Source organism: Zonotrichia leucophrys, chromosome 4 (assembly GCF_028769735.1).
Source record: "Zonotrichia leucophrys gambelii isolate GWCS_2022_RI chromosome 4, RI_Zleu_2.0, whole genome shotgun sequence".
Taxonomy (NCBI): Eukaryota; Metazoa; Chordata; class Aves; order Passeriformes; family Passerellidae; genus Zonotrichia; species Zonotrichia leucophrys.
The window spans coordinates 16,762,939-16,777,427 of NC_088173.1; the positions used below are offsets into that span (position 1 = coordinate 16,762,939).

Genomic DNA, 14,489 nt, shown 5'->3' on the forward strand with positions numbered 1-14,489 from the left:
ATAGAGGTTTGTACCACTCCTGTAGAAAGATGCAGATTCATTCTCAGCTGACAACCTCACCCACAAAACTCCTACAAAAAAATGTAGATTTTTTTCTTGCCAGACCAATGTCAATTCCTGATCTGCAGTCCCAGATGCTTTACTTAATCCTGATCCTCACCACCTTCTCCTGAGAGTCCTGAAATTCCATTCCAAATGGAAATTTAAAACTGAGATGAGCCTCAGAGCCATGGCAAGCACAAAAACTGTCAGTTTATTTCTCACAGGAGAATAATGCTGGTATCTTCCTGCACAGGCACATGTTACATGTCCCTAGTATGCTCTCCTGTTAATTCCCCTTCCAATACTTATTTACTTGGAAGAAAGCATAATTCTAGTATTTAAGTGATATATTTATAATGTCCTGTTTATAATGAGCCATTTTGTGAAAGTTCTGTTTCAGATTTACATGCAGAGATTAGATATGTCGAAGTGTTTATTTCCGTCTGGGAGATATTCTGGTTTGTTCAGCTAAATAAAACCCGAGGAAAACAGTTGTGTGAAGGCAGCCCAGTGTCTGTGAGAGTGCTGTTTTGTTCTGTCTTGTGAGAAGAGCAGAAGCCCACCTGCTTCTGTTCTGTAAAGGGTGTAGCACTCTTGCAAGTGAGACAGTTCTCATGTGCTGCAATTTCAAGGTGAAATTTGCAGCTGCTCCTTCTTCTTCCCCTTGCCCTATCTACCTATAATCCTACCTCTGATTTTCTCCTAAAGAAAACCAAGAGGGATATAGAAAATTTCATTAAATAGCTGAGCATTATTTCAGAATTTTAGGGATTAAGTTTTGTCAGGTACCTGAAAAAATAGTATTAGTGAAACTCAGTAATGTTGATTTGCTTGTTAAAAATTTACAAGTGGCTACTTTATATATCTGTAGAGGAGCATAATGAGGAAATACTACAAGGAAATGCCAGTGAGGTAAAGGCGACATTTTAACATATTTTTATTACAGAGAAATCACTGTCTTTTACTTTGATGCAATTTTATCATGGATTGCTTCTCTTTGCAGATTTTTGTTGTATAGTATCAGCCTGATACTTAGTAATGAACAAAAAATTCTAGCACTCTTTGCTTGGTTTTGTTGCTATTTCTAAAAAATAGTGATCTGTGCTTCTTCTGGCAAGACTACAGCCTTACTTTCACAACGGGATCAGACTTTCAAAATATTTTTTTTTAGTCAAAACATGCCTTTATTCAGGATTTAGTTTCATTGACATTTGTAGGATAACTTGCCCCCTATTAAAAAAAAAAAACAAAACAAAACCAAGAAACAAACCACAGAAAATCAGGAGTGTTTCAAAATTTCATGGATTCTCCTGAATTCTAAAATCACTCTTTACTGCACATTACATATCAGTAAAACCTGATGCAGTAATAATTGTTGTTACTATTGTTAAAAGATAGAATAATTTTGGGTTTCTGTTTTAGGCTGCTTGGTATTCAAACAGCAAAATATTTGAATACTTATGCTTTAAGAATCTGTTTCTTTTTTGTGTTAAATGATTAAAAAATTAACACCTTCTTTCCATTTAAATCATGTAAATAGTTAAGACTCATGCTGTAGCTAAGCTGATTCTTTCTCTGTTTTAAAAATAGAAAATGCTGGAGCAGTCCTTCCCTTCCCCCACTCTGTAGTCACTAGTCCAAGCTAGTAAATGTTACTGAATGGATTTCAGTGTTGTGGCCATTCTACAGTAAGTACAGCAAGATCCTTTGTGAGAAAGCGAAAGGAGGAAAAAAGGTGCTAGAGATCATTTGTGGATGTTCGTCAGAGCAGAGCACCTGCACCAATGACAGACAGGCTTTCCTCGAGAAACAGATCATGACAACAAACACTGCTGTGCAGAGGAGCCAGAATCTCCCCAAAAGACGCCTAGAAAGTGTAGGGGAGTGCCCTGCAAAACGGAAAGCTGGCTGGGGCATTCTGACCAGCCAAGGTTAGTATAGCAGCCATTTCACAAACCGGTACTGAAATATGCTAAGCTGACCCAATTTATGATGGTCTAGCTATAAAACTGATTTTTGGTTTTTTAGTTTTTTTTTTTCTAGCTGTAATGTAAATGCATGCTTTTGTTAGTGGGACTTTATTGTCTTGCATGGGTTAACACGAGGATACTGAGGCTATTTTCGTTCTTTCTGCTCTCTTATCAGCTGATCTAAAATACCATTTCTTGTTTATCTGCCCTATTTGTTTTATGCAAGTGTTTAAGGCTTGACTTACCCTGACTTTTGGTGTCCTGTCACAAGGTAACTGGATACTAAAGGTTAATTGTTTACTATGGGGAACCAGGGAATGAAAGGAGGGGGAGGAGTAAACTTTACATATAACTTTATGTGTAAGGAGTCTAAAGATATCTGAAATAGAAGGCAATAGAGGAACACAGGTGACTGAATTATTGTCCTGTACTAAGGTACTAAGGACGAAATATAATTGTAAGGCTTTCCATAGAGGAGTACTTAGGAGGTTTTTAAGTTGCTGAACACTGACATTTTCAACAATGAGGAATAAACTCTGTTAGAAGTGTTTAGGACTCCTATTGCCTGTGCCATATTTTCCTGTAATTTTTTTTCCATAGTCCAAGTGTGTAAAAGGAAGCTTTGAATAATTGCAAGAGTCTTAAGAGGAATTTTTTTGAAAGAGTGATCATAATTCCATGATTTAATATTGATGATATCATAAGGTTTAGAGTGAAAGAAAATAAGAAATTAAGGAAGTCAAGCTTGAAATTCATGAACATATGATATAAAATAAAAAGATGGAAATGTTAAAAGAGTCAATGGAAGTAGTAGACAGGAGTGAGTTCATATGTTTTACATAAAGGAACTGTGAATTTACCATGTAAAATATAGCTCTATGTTAGCTAGGTTCTTAAAATATATTCTTATTCTTAAAATACCTTTGATGATTTCCAGTATTAACAGTTTTAGAATGAAGCAATATTCAAGAATTTAAGCACGTTTCCTTATCTTCCAAGTAACCATTTGAATGCAGTGATACTGTATGATTGCATTTATTCATCAGTTTTAATATGCAGAGCTCCTTTTGCCCTCATGTTTTTCACTGTTTGGGCTAAGATTTCCTGACCTAAAGTAACTTTTATTTATGGTCATTTTAGGTTGTTAGGTCAGTATTTTCCAAAAAAGCTTTGACAATATCCCTCAGCTGAAAAGAAATTTCACAAGACTTTTATTAGTACTAGCCACTCCATTATTTGTTGAAGGTTAGGCTCGCTTGTTACTCTTACAAAGAAATAGCCACAATTACTCTAGTTTTGAAATTCTCAGAATCTAAGTAAAACATGGAAACTAAAATTTTCTGTAGAATCCATCTTAACAGGGTCTAGCTACTTAGAGCCTCTTTTTAATTGCCATGCTGGGAATATACATTTCTTGATAGGCATCCTGAAGTACTGAGAGACCTCTGTTGCATTTAAAGCTTCTGATTGTTGCAGTGCACTTGAATAACAAATATATCTTCTATAAACTCTGAAGGATGCTTTTTTTCCTTCCTCTCTATTTCATCCATGCAGGTGTCCAAACCTGACTTGGCTCTACAGGCACCCTTGCAGAGCAAAGGGAGAGAAAGTCATGCTGCAATGCAGTCTGTAATTAAATAGGCAGATTGGAAAATGGACTGCAAGTGATGCAGAGGGTGGAATATATCATAAGATTCGATAGAAGGGTGAAAGGATAGAGTCAAAATGGGAAAAGGCCTTCAGCCTGCTGGCTTGAGGGGCTACAACTCCAGAATCTCATGGATGTGACAAAAATTACACACAACACAGATTTGCTGCACAAATGCTTTCTGTTTATAAGGTTTAGGATTAGGCCCTGGGCTGCATTCGCTCTCAGGCAGGCTGGGAAAATGCAGACAATTCTCAGCAGTTTGGGGAAAATTGTTTGTACTCTTGATTAAGACTGAGACTGTGTTTGAGGAGCAAAATTATTCCAGACTTTAATCTTCAGAATCTGAACTCAGCTCAGAATGTCCATAGACCTTTTCTGTCACCTTCTAGTTGGGAAGGGGACTGAAAAGCCCTTACTTTGTTTTAGTGACTTGTCCAAGGAAATAATAACAGCCAAAGAATATTGCCAGCTGCTCCTCCTAAAGTCATATCTGATGAGGATCTAATAGATTACTGAATTTGGAGATTCATGTGATTTTACATCTTGGCATTCTAGCTAGGGCATACAGACTTTGCAAGCTACTTTACGTTAGAAAAACATCCAGACAGTTGTTGATGCTTCAAGACACAACCTGTGCATGAGCAGTGGATGTGGAGCTGTGGCTGTGCTTTCATGTGACACGAGAAGGGGCCTGACACACTTCTTCCCACACATGCAAGGCTGAGCACAGCCAGCAGTGACTGCTGCTGCTCCTACCATTGCCATTGCCATCATCTTCACATGGCTTAAAGTTAATTCTGTTGGGAACCAAGCAAGCTGTGTTTGGAAATTGCTGTTGTGTCATTCTAGGCTTTTTTGTAGAGTTCAGTGGCTTGTGTTTCTGTGGGAAAAGTATGGAAAAGTGCAATGCCAAACACTCAAAATGTTACCTGTGCCACCCTGATTTGACCATTCAGTGCATTATAGCCCAGAACTTGACAGCCCAGTCACATGCTGTGCTCTTCCACAAAGCCCCAGCCTCTTTAGCTGTGCTCCTTCTCCAACATGAATGGTGTTCTGAAAATGCATTAGTTTTATACTCAGAAAAAACATACCCTATGTTCTGCTGTTTGATGCAAAGGTTAGAATCATGAGGTGAATGGTAGGGAGAAAGGGTTAGTGTTTTAATGCCCTTAAAAGTAAATTCCATTCTTGTCTTTGGAACCTATGTGTTTTTAGACCAGTCACCTAATGTAAAAGCTTTTTGGCTGATCATGGTTATTATTATCTAAAACTGAAATTTCAGATGCTCAGAGCTCTCATAACCATAATTAAACTGTGCTTTTAGTGTGCACTCTGATGTTTAAGAACTCAAAAAAAAAAAAAAAAAGCTGTTAGAATGGTTTTATAATTCAAGCATCAAAACTCTGTCTTTTAGTTCTTTAGTTATAAAATAGTATGAATGGATGAACTGATATAGCTTCAGCAGGCGAGTTGAAGTATTCTTTTATCATTGGGACAATACCATGAAAAAGGCAGTAGAAAATCAACAATGTTACAGTGAGTTTGTAGTTTGGATGACATGTCTTAAAGAGATCCTGCTAGACATGGAGATAAAAAAAAAATTGAATACCAATTCATTCACTGAATGCAACACTGGAATGGCAAAACTAATGTGTCATGTGGTGCAGGTGCTGTTAGACACAGAACTGTGTGAGAAAGCTTTGTATGGCTTTTAGAAGTAGGCAATTGCTAGCATTTACCTTTGGAATGAAGCCCCCAGTTTGTAGATTTAAAGTCTACATTATGATAAATAATAGAAAGTTTATCATAATGTAGTATACTGGTTTGAATCAATCAAGTTTTCATTGTTTGTATACATATATGCATATATATATATGTACACTGTTATATAGTTATATTGTTAGAGAATTTTCATATTACTTGAAACATTGAAATGACATATGTAAATACCACTTTAATGACATCTTCTCTTTCAGACATATTTTAATGCTCTCTAGCCTAAATTCTAATTCTCTTGTAGTTCTTCATTGTTGACTGTTTAAACTTCATTTATTAAAAAAAAAAGTGACTTATGTTTTTCTGGTCATATCTAATCATGATAGTTAAGCATCATAGATATATTTCTTAAAGTTTAAATCCTTCACTGAAGATTTTTTAAAATAGTTTTCAACATAAAATATCACTTGAGTAGTTGACACGCTTCTTTATCCTACAAGTGATTTAGACAAATGAGTAATTTTATAGTCCCACAATAAAAATCTTTTCAAGCCTAATTAGATATACAAAATATCAGACACTTTCAACAACTTGGGTGAAGTGATTCTGTTGATCTTGGGACTCTGACGTGCCGAGTTTTTCTCTTTAGTTATTGATCCTGTATGTTGCTTCAGTTGCCAGAAGCTGAAGCACTCAGAATGCATCTTAAGAAATAAAAGGTAACAGCGCTTGTGTAAATACATAGCTTTTGTTGGTTTTGCAGAAATAAATATTAGCTACAATACTTTTTAAACACTCTGTGTTTCTCATCTCCCTGTAATGAGCTGTGTCAGGCTTCTATTTTCAGTTCTTCTTTGATGATAGTGCTTCTTCTGATGACTGGGACTCCATCTGTTTAGCCATAGACCAGTAATTTTTTTAAGTGCTGAGCCCTGGTATAAATACTCTCCCAAAAAGAACTTATTCATTACAATTCTCCTTTTGAAAATCTAACCTTTATTTTACTTTTTATACTGAGTTGGGGGTTGTTGTTTTGTTCGTTTTTTGGTTGGTTTTTTTGAGACTTCACAAATTTTTAGAAATGAATACAAAAGGAATTATATGACTGGAGGTAAAGACTGTTGTGAAAATATTTTTACTTAGTATTTTACTACTATAATTATAATTTCAGGAATGACTTATAGATAATTGCAGGTAAAGGATGTAAAGGAGTGAAGTCTGTAGGGAAATGTGAGGAAAAGAACATTAATGACTTAGAAATGAATCAAAGTCAAGAACTGCAAACCCCTATTTTTGGATGTTTTCACTGCTGAGAATAGCTATCAACGCCCCAGTTCAAAAACCAAAGAATATTTTAGAACATAATTGAAGGAATAGCGAACTACTAAAAGAAAAACACAGTTCAGGTACAGCTCAAACAGCATTTGAAACATGTTCAGAATATCTTTGCTTTTCTTTCTAGATGTATTATGAGTAAGTAGTAAAATAACATAGGGACATTTGGCAGTGCTTCCCTTAAAATCTATGTACTGTTACTGATTTTTGAGGACACAAAACTATGTCTTTGCATGAGGTTAAAATAGAACGAGTTTTTCCTGCAGTTTATTCATGTCAAGGTTTTCTTGATTTCACTGTGAGTTTCTCTTGTGCTGAAATTCCAGTTAATCTGTCTTGGAAAGCCAATGCACAGATACTGGCACTTTGAGAAGTTGTTGTGTTAAAGAAAGAAATGTGAAAAACTGACAAAAAAGGGCAGCAGTCCTTTGCCATAAGAAACTGACAGCTTGTACATGCTCACATATTCAAAGCTGTGTTTACTGAAGGCTGGAAGTTCGTATTACAGGGAGCTGCTGATCTTCCAAACATAGCCAGGGTGTTTTAGGAACAGGTCCAACTAGCAAGAGCAAGGTTTTTTTATGATTATTTTAATTTTTTTTTATTTTCCAGATTGAAAGAAATGAGTAGGATTTATAATTGCAATTGGCTGGAAGTGCCATGGGGAGATGGAGATTTAGGTATTGTATAATAATTTGCAATTTTTTTTAACTTCACCTGTTAATACAGTGAATCTATTTCTTCTTTCTTGTTAATACTTACAAAGCAATGATGCTTTGTAATAGTTTGCCCTTCTGGTAAACTATACATCAGAGAACTTGAAACTAATGTGGCTTCTGTATATAGTTAGAGATACTTTGTATTCAGCATTGTCAGGGGCCATAGGGAATTAATGCATTATCAATTTTGGAGTAGACTATTTTTGCTATTACTGCTATTACAAACACAATGAATGAAAGTGTTTATGTTTCTGCTAATGACTTAAGTGAGAGACACTGTAATTTATAGATTAGCAGAAGGCAGTAATCTAGGCAAAGAATTCAAGAACACCTTTGATGTTTATTTATGGTAAATATTTATGTTGAACATATTCTTGTCCCTGTGGTATTTAATGATGAATTACTATGTATATCAACAAGACATTTGGAATGTGAATTTTCTTTTTCCAGACTTGGTTGGCACAAAATTGTTCTGCAACTTTTTGCTTTTAGATTTTATTTGTAGTAGAGATGATACAAGAATTTTGCATTTTATGGATTTATCAGAAACAGCTGGCTGCTGAATATCTCTGCCTGAAGATAGGGATATAAGGTGGGTCTAGGTGCAAAACCAGAGCTTATAACAGGATCTGGCATAATTTGATTCTCAAATGTCATTGGAGTAATTAATAGACATTCTTCTGATCAATCCAAGATGGAAGGAGGTAAAGGAAATAAAAGCACGAAATTGTTGCTTTCAGATCCCACCTGCATCTTTGTTGTGTTTATACATGGCTACAAGAATGGCTGAAATATAAGTGTATTGAATGAGCATAAAAGCCTCATAACTCTTATGATTTTATAAGATGTTTTTCCATAGAATCAGTTCTTTTTTTTTCTTTCCATTGAGAGGATAAACTGAGAAAGAGATGTTCTCATCTATAGAGACAGAGGGCCAAAATTACCAAAAGCAACCTCTAAATACAGATTTAAATTTGAAGAATTTTTTTGCAGCAGCCAGCAGGATAACTTAATGGATCTAATTTATTTGAATTAGAACAACTTGAATGCTCCTTCAGATACTACTGCAGAAGAAGAAAAACACTGATCGAAATACTCATAGTGATTTCACACATCCAAACCACAGTACAATAAATCTATCTGAGCTTGTTGGTATGACAAAGAAAATACTGATGATTTGTCAAAATTGGGTCACTTGAAGGTATCTGAGCTCAAGGGTTTTTTAATGTATAATAGCCCTTAAAATCCCAATCACTTTGTGTGTGAGGGGGTTAAGTTTTTTTATTGTGTGTGTGTGATTTTTTGTTTTATTTGTTTGTTTTGTTTTGTGGGTTTGGCTTGTTTTTTTCTTTTTCTTTTTTTGGTTTGATTTTTTTTTTTATTTCGACTATCAATAAGAATTTCAAAACATTACATTAAATAAACCTGAAGTAAAAACTTCAGGGAGTAATGTGTGTGCATGTATATGTACATGCACACACAGATGACCAGAGCTTAGTGCAAATAATTCTGACAGAGGATGGGAAACTGGATCTTGCCAATAGTCCATCCACTGCCACAGATGAAAGAGTTCAAGGAGCTTCACACATACAGGATACTCTGACATGATAGAAATCGCACTGCATTTTAAAATCAGGTTTATAAAACCTTACTGTCATATTTTTAAGTTTCTGCAATCAGCTCTGTGTAGTCTTATGATAATTTAAATAATCATTTGTGCTTTTGTTTTGCCAAGTTTTTGATCTCAGTAGTATTCAGTAGTGCTGAGTCACAAAGTGCACCATGTTCTCCAAGATGCAGTCATACTTCTGTGTAGGTTTTAGTCTCATTCACTAACACCAGTAGGAAAATGGAGGTTTTATGTACAATTTCCTATTGAGCACTATTCCATATGATTTAACTAGGCCCTGATTTCTTTTCATGTTGAATAGCCTTAAACTTTTCATCATTCTTGATGTGATTTGAGGGGGTTGTTTATAGTAAACAAAAGTGTACTTTCTGAAACAGGCTAGTGGACAGGAGTCCAATAGGAAACAGAAACAGGGTCTATTTCTGGGGTGTAGTTATCTTAGAGCTTAGGCTAGTGACTGCCAGTGATTGAGCAACAGCCTTTGCATTTCAGACTCATTGCTTTGCCAGTAAATTCAGTGGCTGGCTCTGTAGGCAGTCCCTGCCCATGGCAGAGTCTAACCTGCACGCTTGGAAAAGTCACCTGCCAGTGTTAGCAATTCATCATGCCAGGCAAATTCTCTCTGCATTTCTTCAGGAATTTTGGGCAGATTTATATAACTCACGCAAGTGATTGTATTGGTATTTTACAGTTCTAGTGATTTTGTTCTTAGAGGAACAAATACTGATAATTCATAATACATTTTGAAGATGTTTTTTTCCTTGCACAGCCTATTAAAACTAATTTTCAAAATTCCTGCCATGAATCGGTTTCAGCTCTTGCTGCAGCCTTGGCTGGCTAGAAGGGACCTGTCAGTGTGCAGTCTTGCAGAGGAAAGGGCAGGTCCTTCAGCAAGAGCTTCAGGATTGCTCTGGAAGCTGGGCTGGGAGTTATGGAGGGTTATGTGTGGGAGCGCAGGGTTGTTGTTGGGCTACTATTCTTTTTTAACTTTCTCTTTTGAGGGTGATAAATAAATGAAAATTAAGGCCAAAACTTTACAGTAGACATATCTAATTATTTTTAAGCCTAATAGTTTATGGAATGAGAACTTAGACTTTATATCTTCTTTCTACTATAGTAATTTTTTACTGTGATTCTCACTGCATTGCTCTTCTTGCACTTGTGTAGTAGCTTCAGATTAATCTGACCATACATAAAGATTCCCACATTGCTTTTCATATAAACCAACTTCTTTGTGACTTCTTCAGGCAGCTTAATGTCTGGTTTAAGTTCAAATAATGCCTATATTCTAGCTACAAAGTTTTATTATGTGTATTAAAAATGAACAGTGCAAAAATAGAAGTGGAATATGGTAATTAATGAATTTATTAAATAGATTACTGATATCAATATCTCAATATTTTGTTCTGTGGACCACATAATAATTTATTAGAGATGTGTTACAATTAATAATAGAGCACTATTTTACTGCTTAGAAACTGATGATTTGAGTCTCTAAAGAGGAAAAATTAATTTCAAAGGACATTTGACTTCATTCTGTGCATCATATTTTCTGCTTTGCTCTGTGCATTCCAAACCCTTTCTAATTCATATTACTTATTCAATAAATGTTGTTTTTATATAGGTTCTTGGGCAGATCGCTCACCTCTGCATGAGGCAGCCAGCCAAGGACGTCTTCTTTCTCTGAAGACTTTATTGTCACAGGTGAAGGCTCTGTTTTTACAATTGCTTTCATTTTTAATGTTATTTAATTTCTCAGCATAGATTATTAATGCCGATTTAGTATGCTTTGTTTTGCTTTTTTCACTTAAATTTTTCAGAGCAATACATATTTAGGAATTTTTCATATGATAAGATTTAAGCTAGTATTTAAAATATTTCCTCTGTATGTTTCAACCCCCAGTCACCCCTGCTTCCCCACAAAAAAAAAATATCAAACCAAAATTGTGTCTAAATTTATGTCAGTCATCCCCTCTTGCATGGTATAAATCAATATAAAGCAGTTTCACTGCTTTAAGTCTTTGGGTAAATAGAGCAAGTCAGGAAGATACTAGTTAACAGGAAGAATTACTGAAAGATTCTGGGTTGTCATTGATGTCATTTTAAAAAATTGCTAATATCAAAGGGAGAGACTGTAAATGCTAAATTTTAATATTTAAATATTGTCCTATTAGCTATTTTCAATATTGAAAAATTATACTATAGAATACATTTGATGAAAGCAGGTAGACAAAATTGCTAGTTCTTAAGAATCAAACAACATCTACTGCAAAAAAATTAGAAGGCTTGGTGATTTTACCAATTCAATAAATGTTTTCTTTGCTAAAAATTCATAGCTTTGGACATTTCACCTGTTAAGTCACAGGTTGGAAGAGTTATAGGAGAGTCCAGACTCAGGACTTTGTGGGGTTTTAAAGATCAACAAGAGTGGAGATGCACCACCCTTCCTCTCATCAGTTTCAGGGTTTCACTGCCCCCCAGTTAAATTTTTTTCCACATAGCTACTTGGAATTTGCCATGTTCTGACTTGGGTCTGTTGCCTTTTGCCCTGTTACTGTGCATCTAAACAGTCTGCATATTTTATGCCTATTTCTGATTAAAAATAAATGCTCACTGAGGATTAATTTATTGCAAGTTGAATTTTAAGCCTATTTGGAGTATTGTAAACTATTCATTTGAACAATAGTGTGAGGAAATTACTCTTAATAGGTTTTGTATGATCTTTAAATACCATTCACATCTATTTTAGGGGTACAATGTAGACACACTAACAATTGACCAAGTAACTCCACTCCATGAAGCCTGCCTGGGAGACCATGTAGGATGTGCAAGAATCCTCCTTGAAGCAGGAGCAAACGTAAGGCTTTGGTTTTGTTTTCTTTTATATGAAGTCCAATTCTAACCTTTGCTTAACTAAGAAGGATATATTTCTTGATTTTAATGTAATGTAACTTACCCTGTTGGCTATGTTCATCTCATGTGATTACAGCTGCCATCTGAATGCTAGCAAATGAGATTGATGGGCAGCCATTGAGGCAGTACTGAGTTGGAGTGAATCTGTTAGCAGTCTTCATTATGATATTTCACTTCAAAAATATGGAATGCTTTCCTCTACTGGGTTCCTCTTGTTTTAGGTGGCTTTCAGGAGGCTTTTCTTTTAATCTTCAGAATGTCTGCTGTCACACTCTTAAAATTCTTTGGTATGAGTAGAAGAAAGCACAGTCTCTTTTCTGTGCTCCTGGCATAGGTGGTCTTATCTTTTATCCCAAAATGAAAATGGGACTTTATTGGATCACTTTCAGTGCAATGTCTGCTGACATCAGAGTTCAAGTGCATAGCTTCCTAGGTCTCTGATCTTTGTTATGGAAATATTTACTGTTCTTAAAATTCAGTTTGCAGAATCATGTGGAAAATGTCTGTGTTATTATAGAAAAATAAAAAAAGATACATAGATATTTCCAAAGCAAATTTCTCCCTAGTTCATCTAGCACAAGGAGTCTAAAGATACAAAACTGTAAGAAAAAAAAAAAATTCCACCTGGTTTATTTTTAGTGTTTGTAATTGTTTTGGTGGGTTTAGGGGGTACATGGAAGAAGACGGGCCAAAGTCCTGGAAGAAGCTTTCTCCTTATACCTGTTTTCCTTCCTTTACTATTATTAGGCCTCACAAACTTGTCTTCTTTGTCTCCTTTCTTTCTCACACTGGAAATATTCAGTTGAAGAGTGAGGTTGGTATTAAAGCAGTGAGCCTGTGCTATTAGCTTTGTCTCCATGCTGAGAAATATCACTTGAATCTGGAGACTAAAACTACAGAAGAAAATGGCAAATAATCCTCAATTCCTGCCATAGCTGGGGAGAGAAGATCCCTTTACCCCATTAGTTTGCAAAGTGTAAATTTTCTGTATCATTGAAACAAGCTCAGTGAAATGACTTTTGATAATTATTTACTGCCCAGATGTCAATATATGCTCTTTAGTATTCCAGGTGTTTTTATCCAACATACTTTAACAAGAATAACAGTAAACTAATTCCAACTGAGAATCATGGTAAGAGAAAGACAGTTTCACAGAGACTGGTCAGTTAACTTGTTATTTTAACGAATACTCTTTTTTTTTTTATTTTATGCAATTTGTGACTATTTCCTGTTTAAAAATCTACCTTTCTTTTAATTCTTTTTGTAAATAGATTTTATATATTCTAGGTAAATGCTACAACAATTGATGGAGTGACACCTTTATTTAATGCCTGTTCAAGAGGCAGTGCAGCATGTGCTGAGCTCCTGTTACAGTACGGTGCCAAAGCTCAGTGGGAGTCCTGTCTGCCATCACCAACTCATGAAGCAGCCAGCAGAGGTAAGAAATTAGCTCCTCAATAAACATGGAGCAGCTGAGCAGTGTCTCAGTAAGAGGGTTAAGAAATGTGTGTGGTTTTGTCCATGAGGCAGCATACTGAAGTCCAGCAAACTGTTGTGCTTTGTACTGACAGGTCACAGTGAATGTCTGGAGGTACTGATATCCTGGGGTATAGATGTTGATCAAGACCTTCCTCATTTAGGAACACCTCTGTATGTAGCTTGTGTTTCACAGCAGATCCATTGCATTCGAAAACTTCTTTATGCAGGTATGTCATGATTTAAATAAAATATTACTGGTCTGCAAAATAAGCATATTGTACTCACCTTTCAGCTCAGCTGTGCTCAGCCAATTGAACTGGAACCCTTACTTGGCAGGGTTCTACTTCAAAGTTTATGCTGAATAATATTTTCTTATAATTTACTTTTTTTTTTGGTGTCACAGGTAGCTTAAAACAAAAAAAGGAAGCAAGACCAGTAAGAATTGAATGTTCAAAATTTTCAGCACATAGTGCAGCTTTGTAGATATTAATTTTCTGTAGGAAAAAGAAGGGTAAAAATGAGCTTTGAGAAATTTCATATAGTAATCATTGAGATTTCAGTCAAACTACTTTAGCAATGAAGTCCCCCTTGCTTTCATTCTTCAGCAAGTTCTGACTGATCTTTGCACATGCAACAAGGCATGGAGGCTGAGTTGCAGAGGGAAGGGGTGAGGTAAAAGGCATCTGATCCTAAATTTCAGATTATTTTTTAAATCAATGGATTAGAGATGTTGAAGGCTGGCTCTGTTTCAGCACAGGGCCAGGGACACAACTGGCATAGCTGAAAGACAGTTTGGTGCATTTCAGGTATTTACATACAGGGCTGTTACATCCTGCAGAACAAGGAATTAAAATGTATAAATGAATAATTCAGCCTTGCTATCATTGCACCAGAATAGTTTTTCTAGTTGATTGCATGCTATATTTAGAACTTAAACAAGCAGTTAAAGTGTTTCTCATTGAGTCCATCTTCTCGGATGATTAATTTTTCTATGTCATGATTTTTTATGTTTAAGAACAGCAAAAGTATAA

General features: G+C 35.5%; 1 protein-coding gene across 3 annotated transcripts in view; it reads left to right on the forward strand.

Moving 5' to 3' along the window:
• ASB5 (ankyrin repeat and SOCS box containing 5) overlaps positions 1-14,489 on the forward strand; it is a 40,418-nt gene that overhangs the window by 22,597 nt on the left and 3,332 nt on the right. Inside the window, exons 1-6 of one of the 3 annotated variants that reach the window (XM_064710625.1) lie at positions 1,663-1,973; positions 7,330-7,397; positions 10,691-10,770; positions 11,816-11,923; positions 13,267-13,417; positions 13,551-13,685. In XM_064710625.1, the coding sequence (XP_064566695.1) occupies positions 7,340-7,397; positions 10,691-10,770; positions 11,816-11,923; positions 13,267-13,417; positions 13,551-13,685 (532 nt within the window). In that variant the 5' untranslated portion in view covers positions 1,663-1,973; positions 7,330-7,339. Of the gene's footprint in view, positions 1-1,633; positions 1,974-7,329; positions 7,398-10,690; positions 10,771-11,815; positions 11,924-13,266; positions 13,418-13,550; positions 13,686-14,489 lie in introns of those variants that run through there. The other 2 variants (XM_064710626.1, XM_064710624.1) reach the window with 2 other exon arrangements.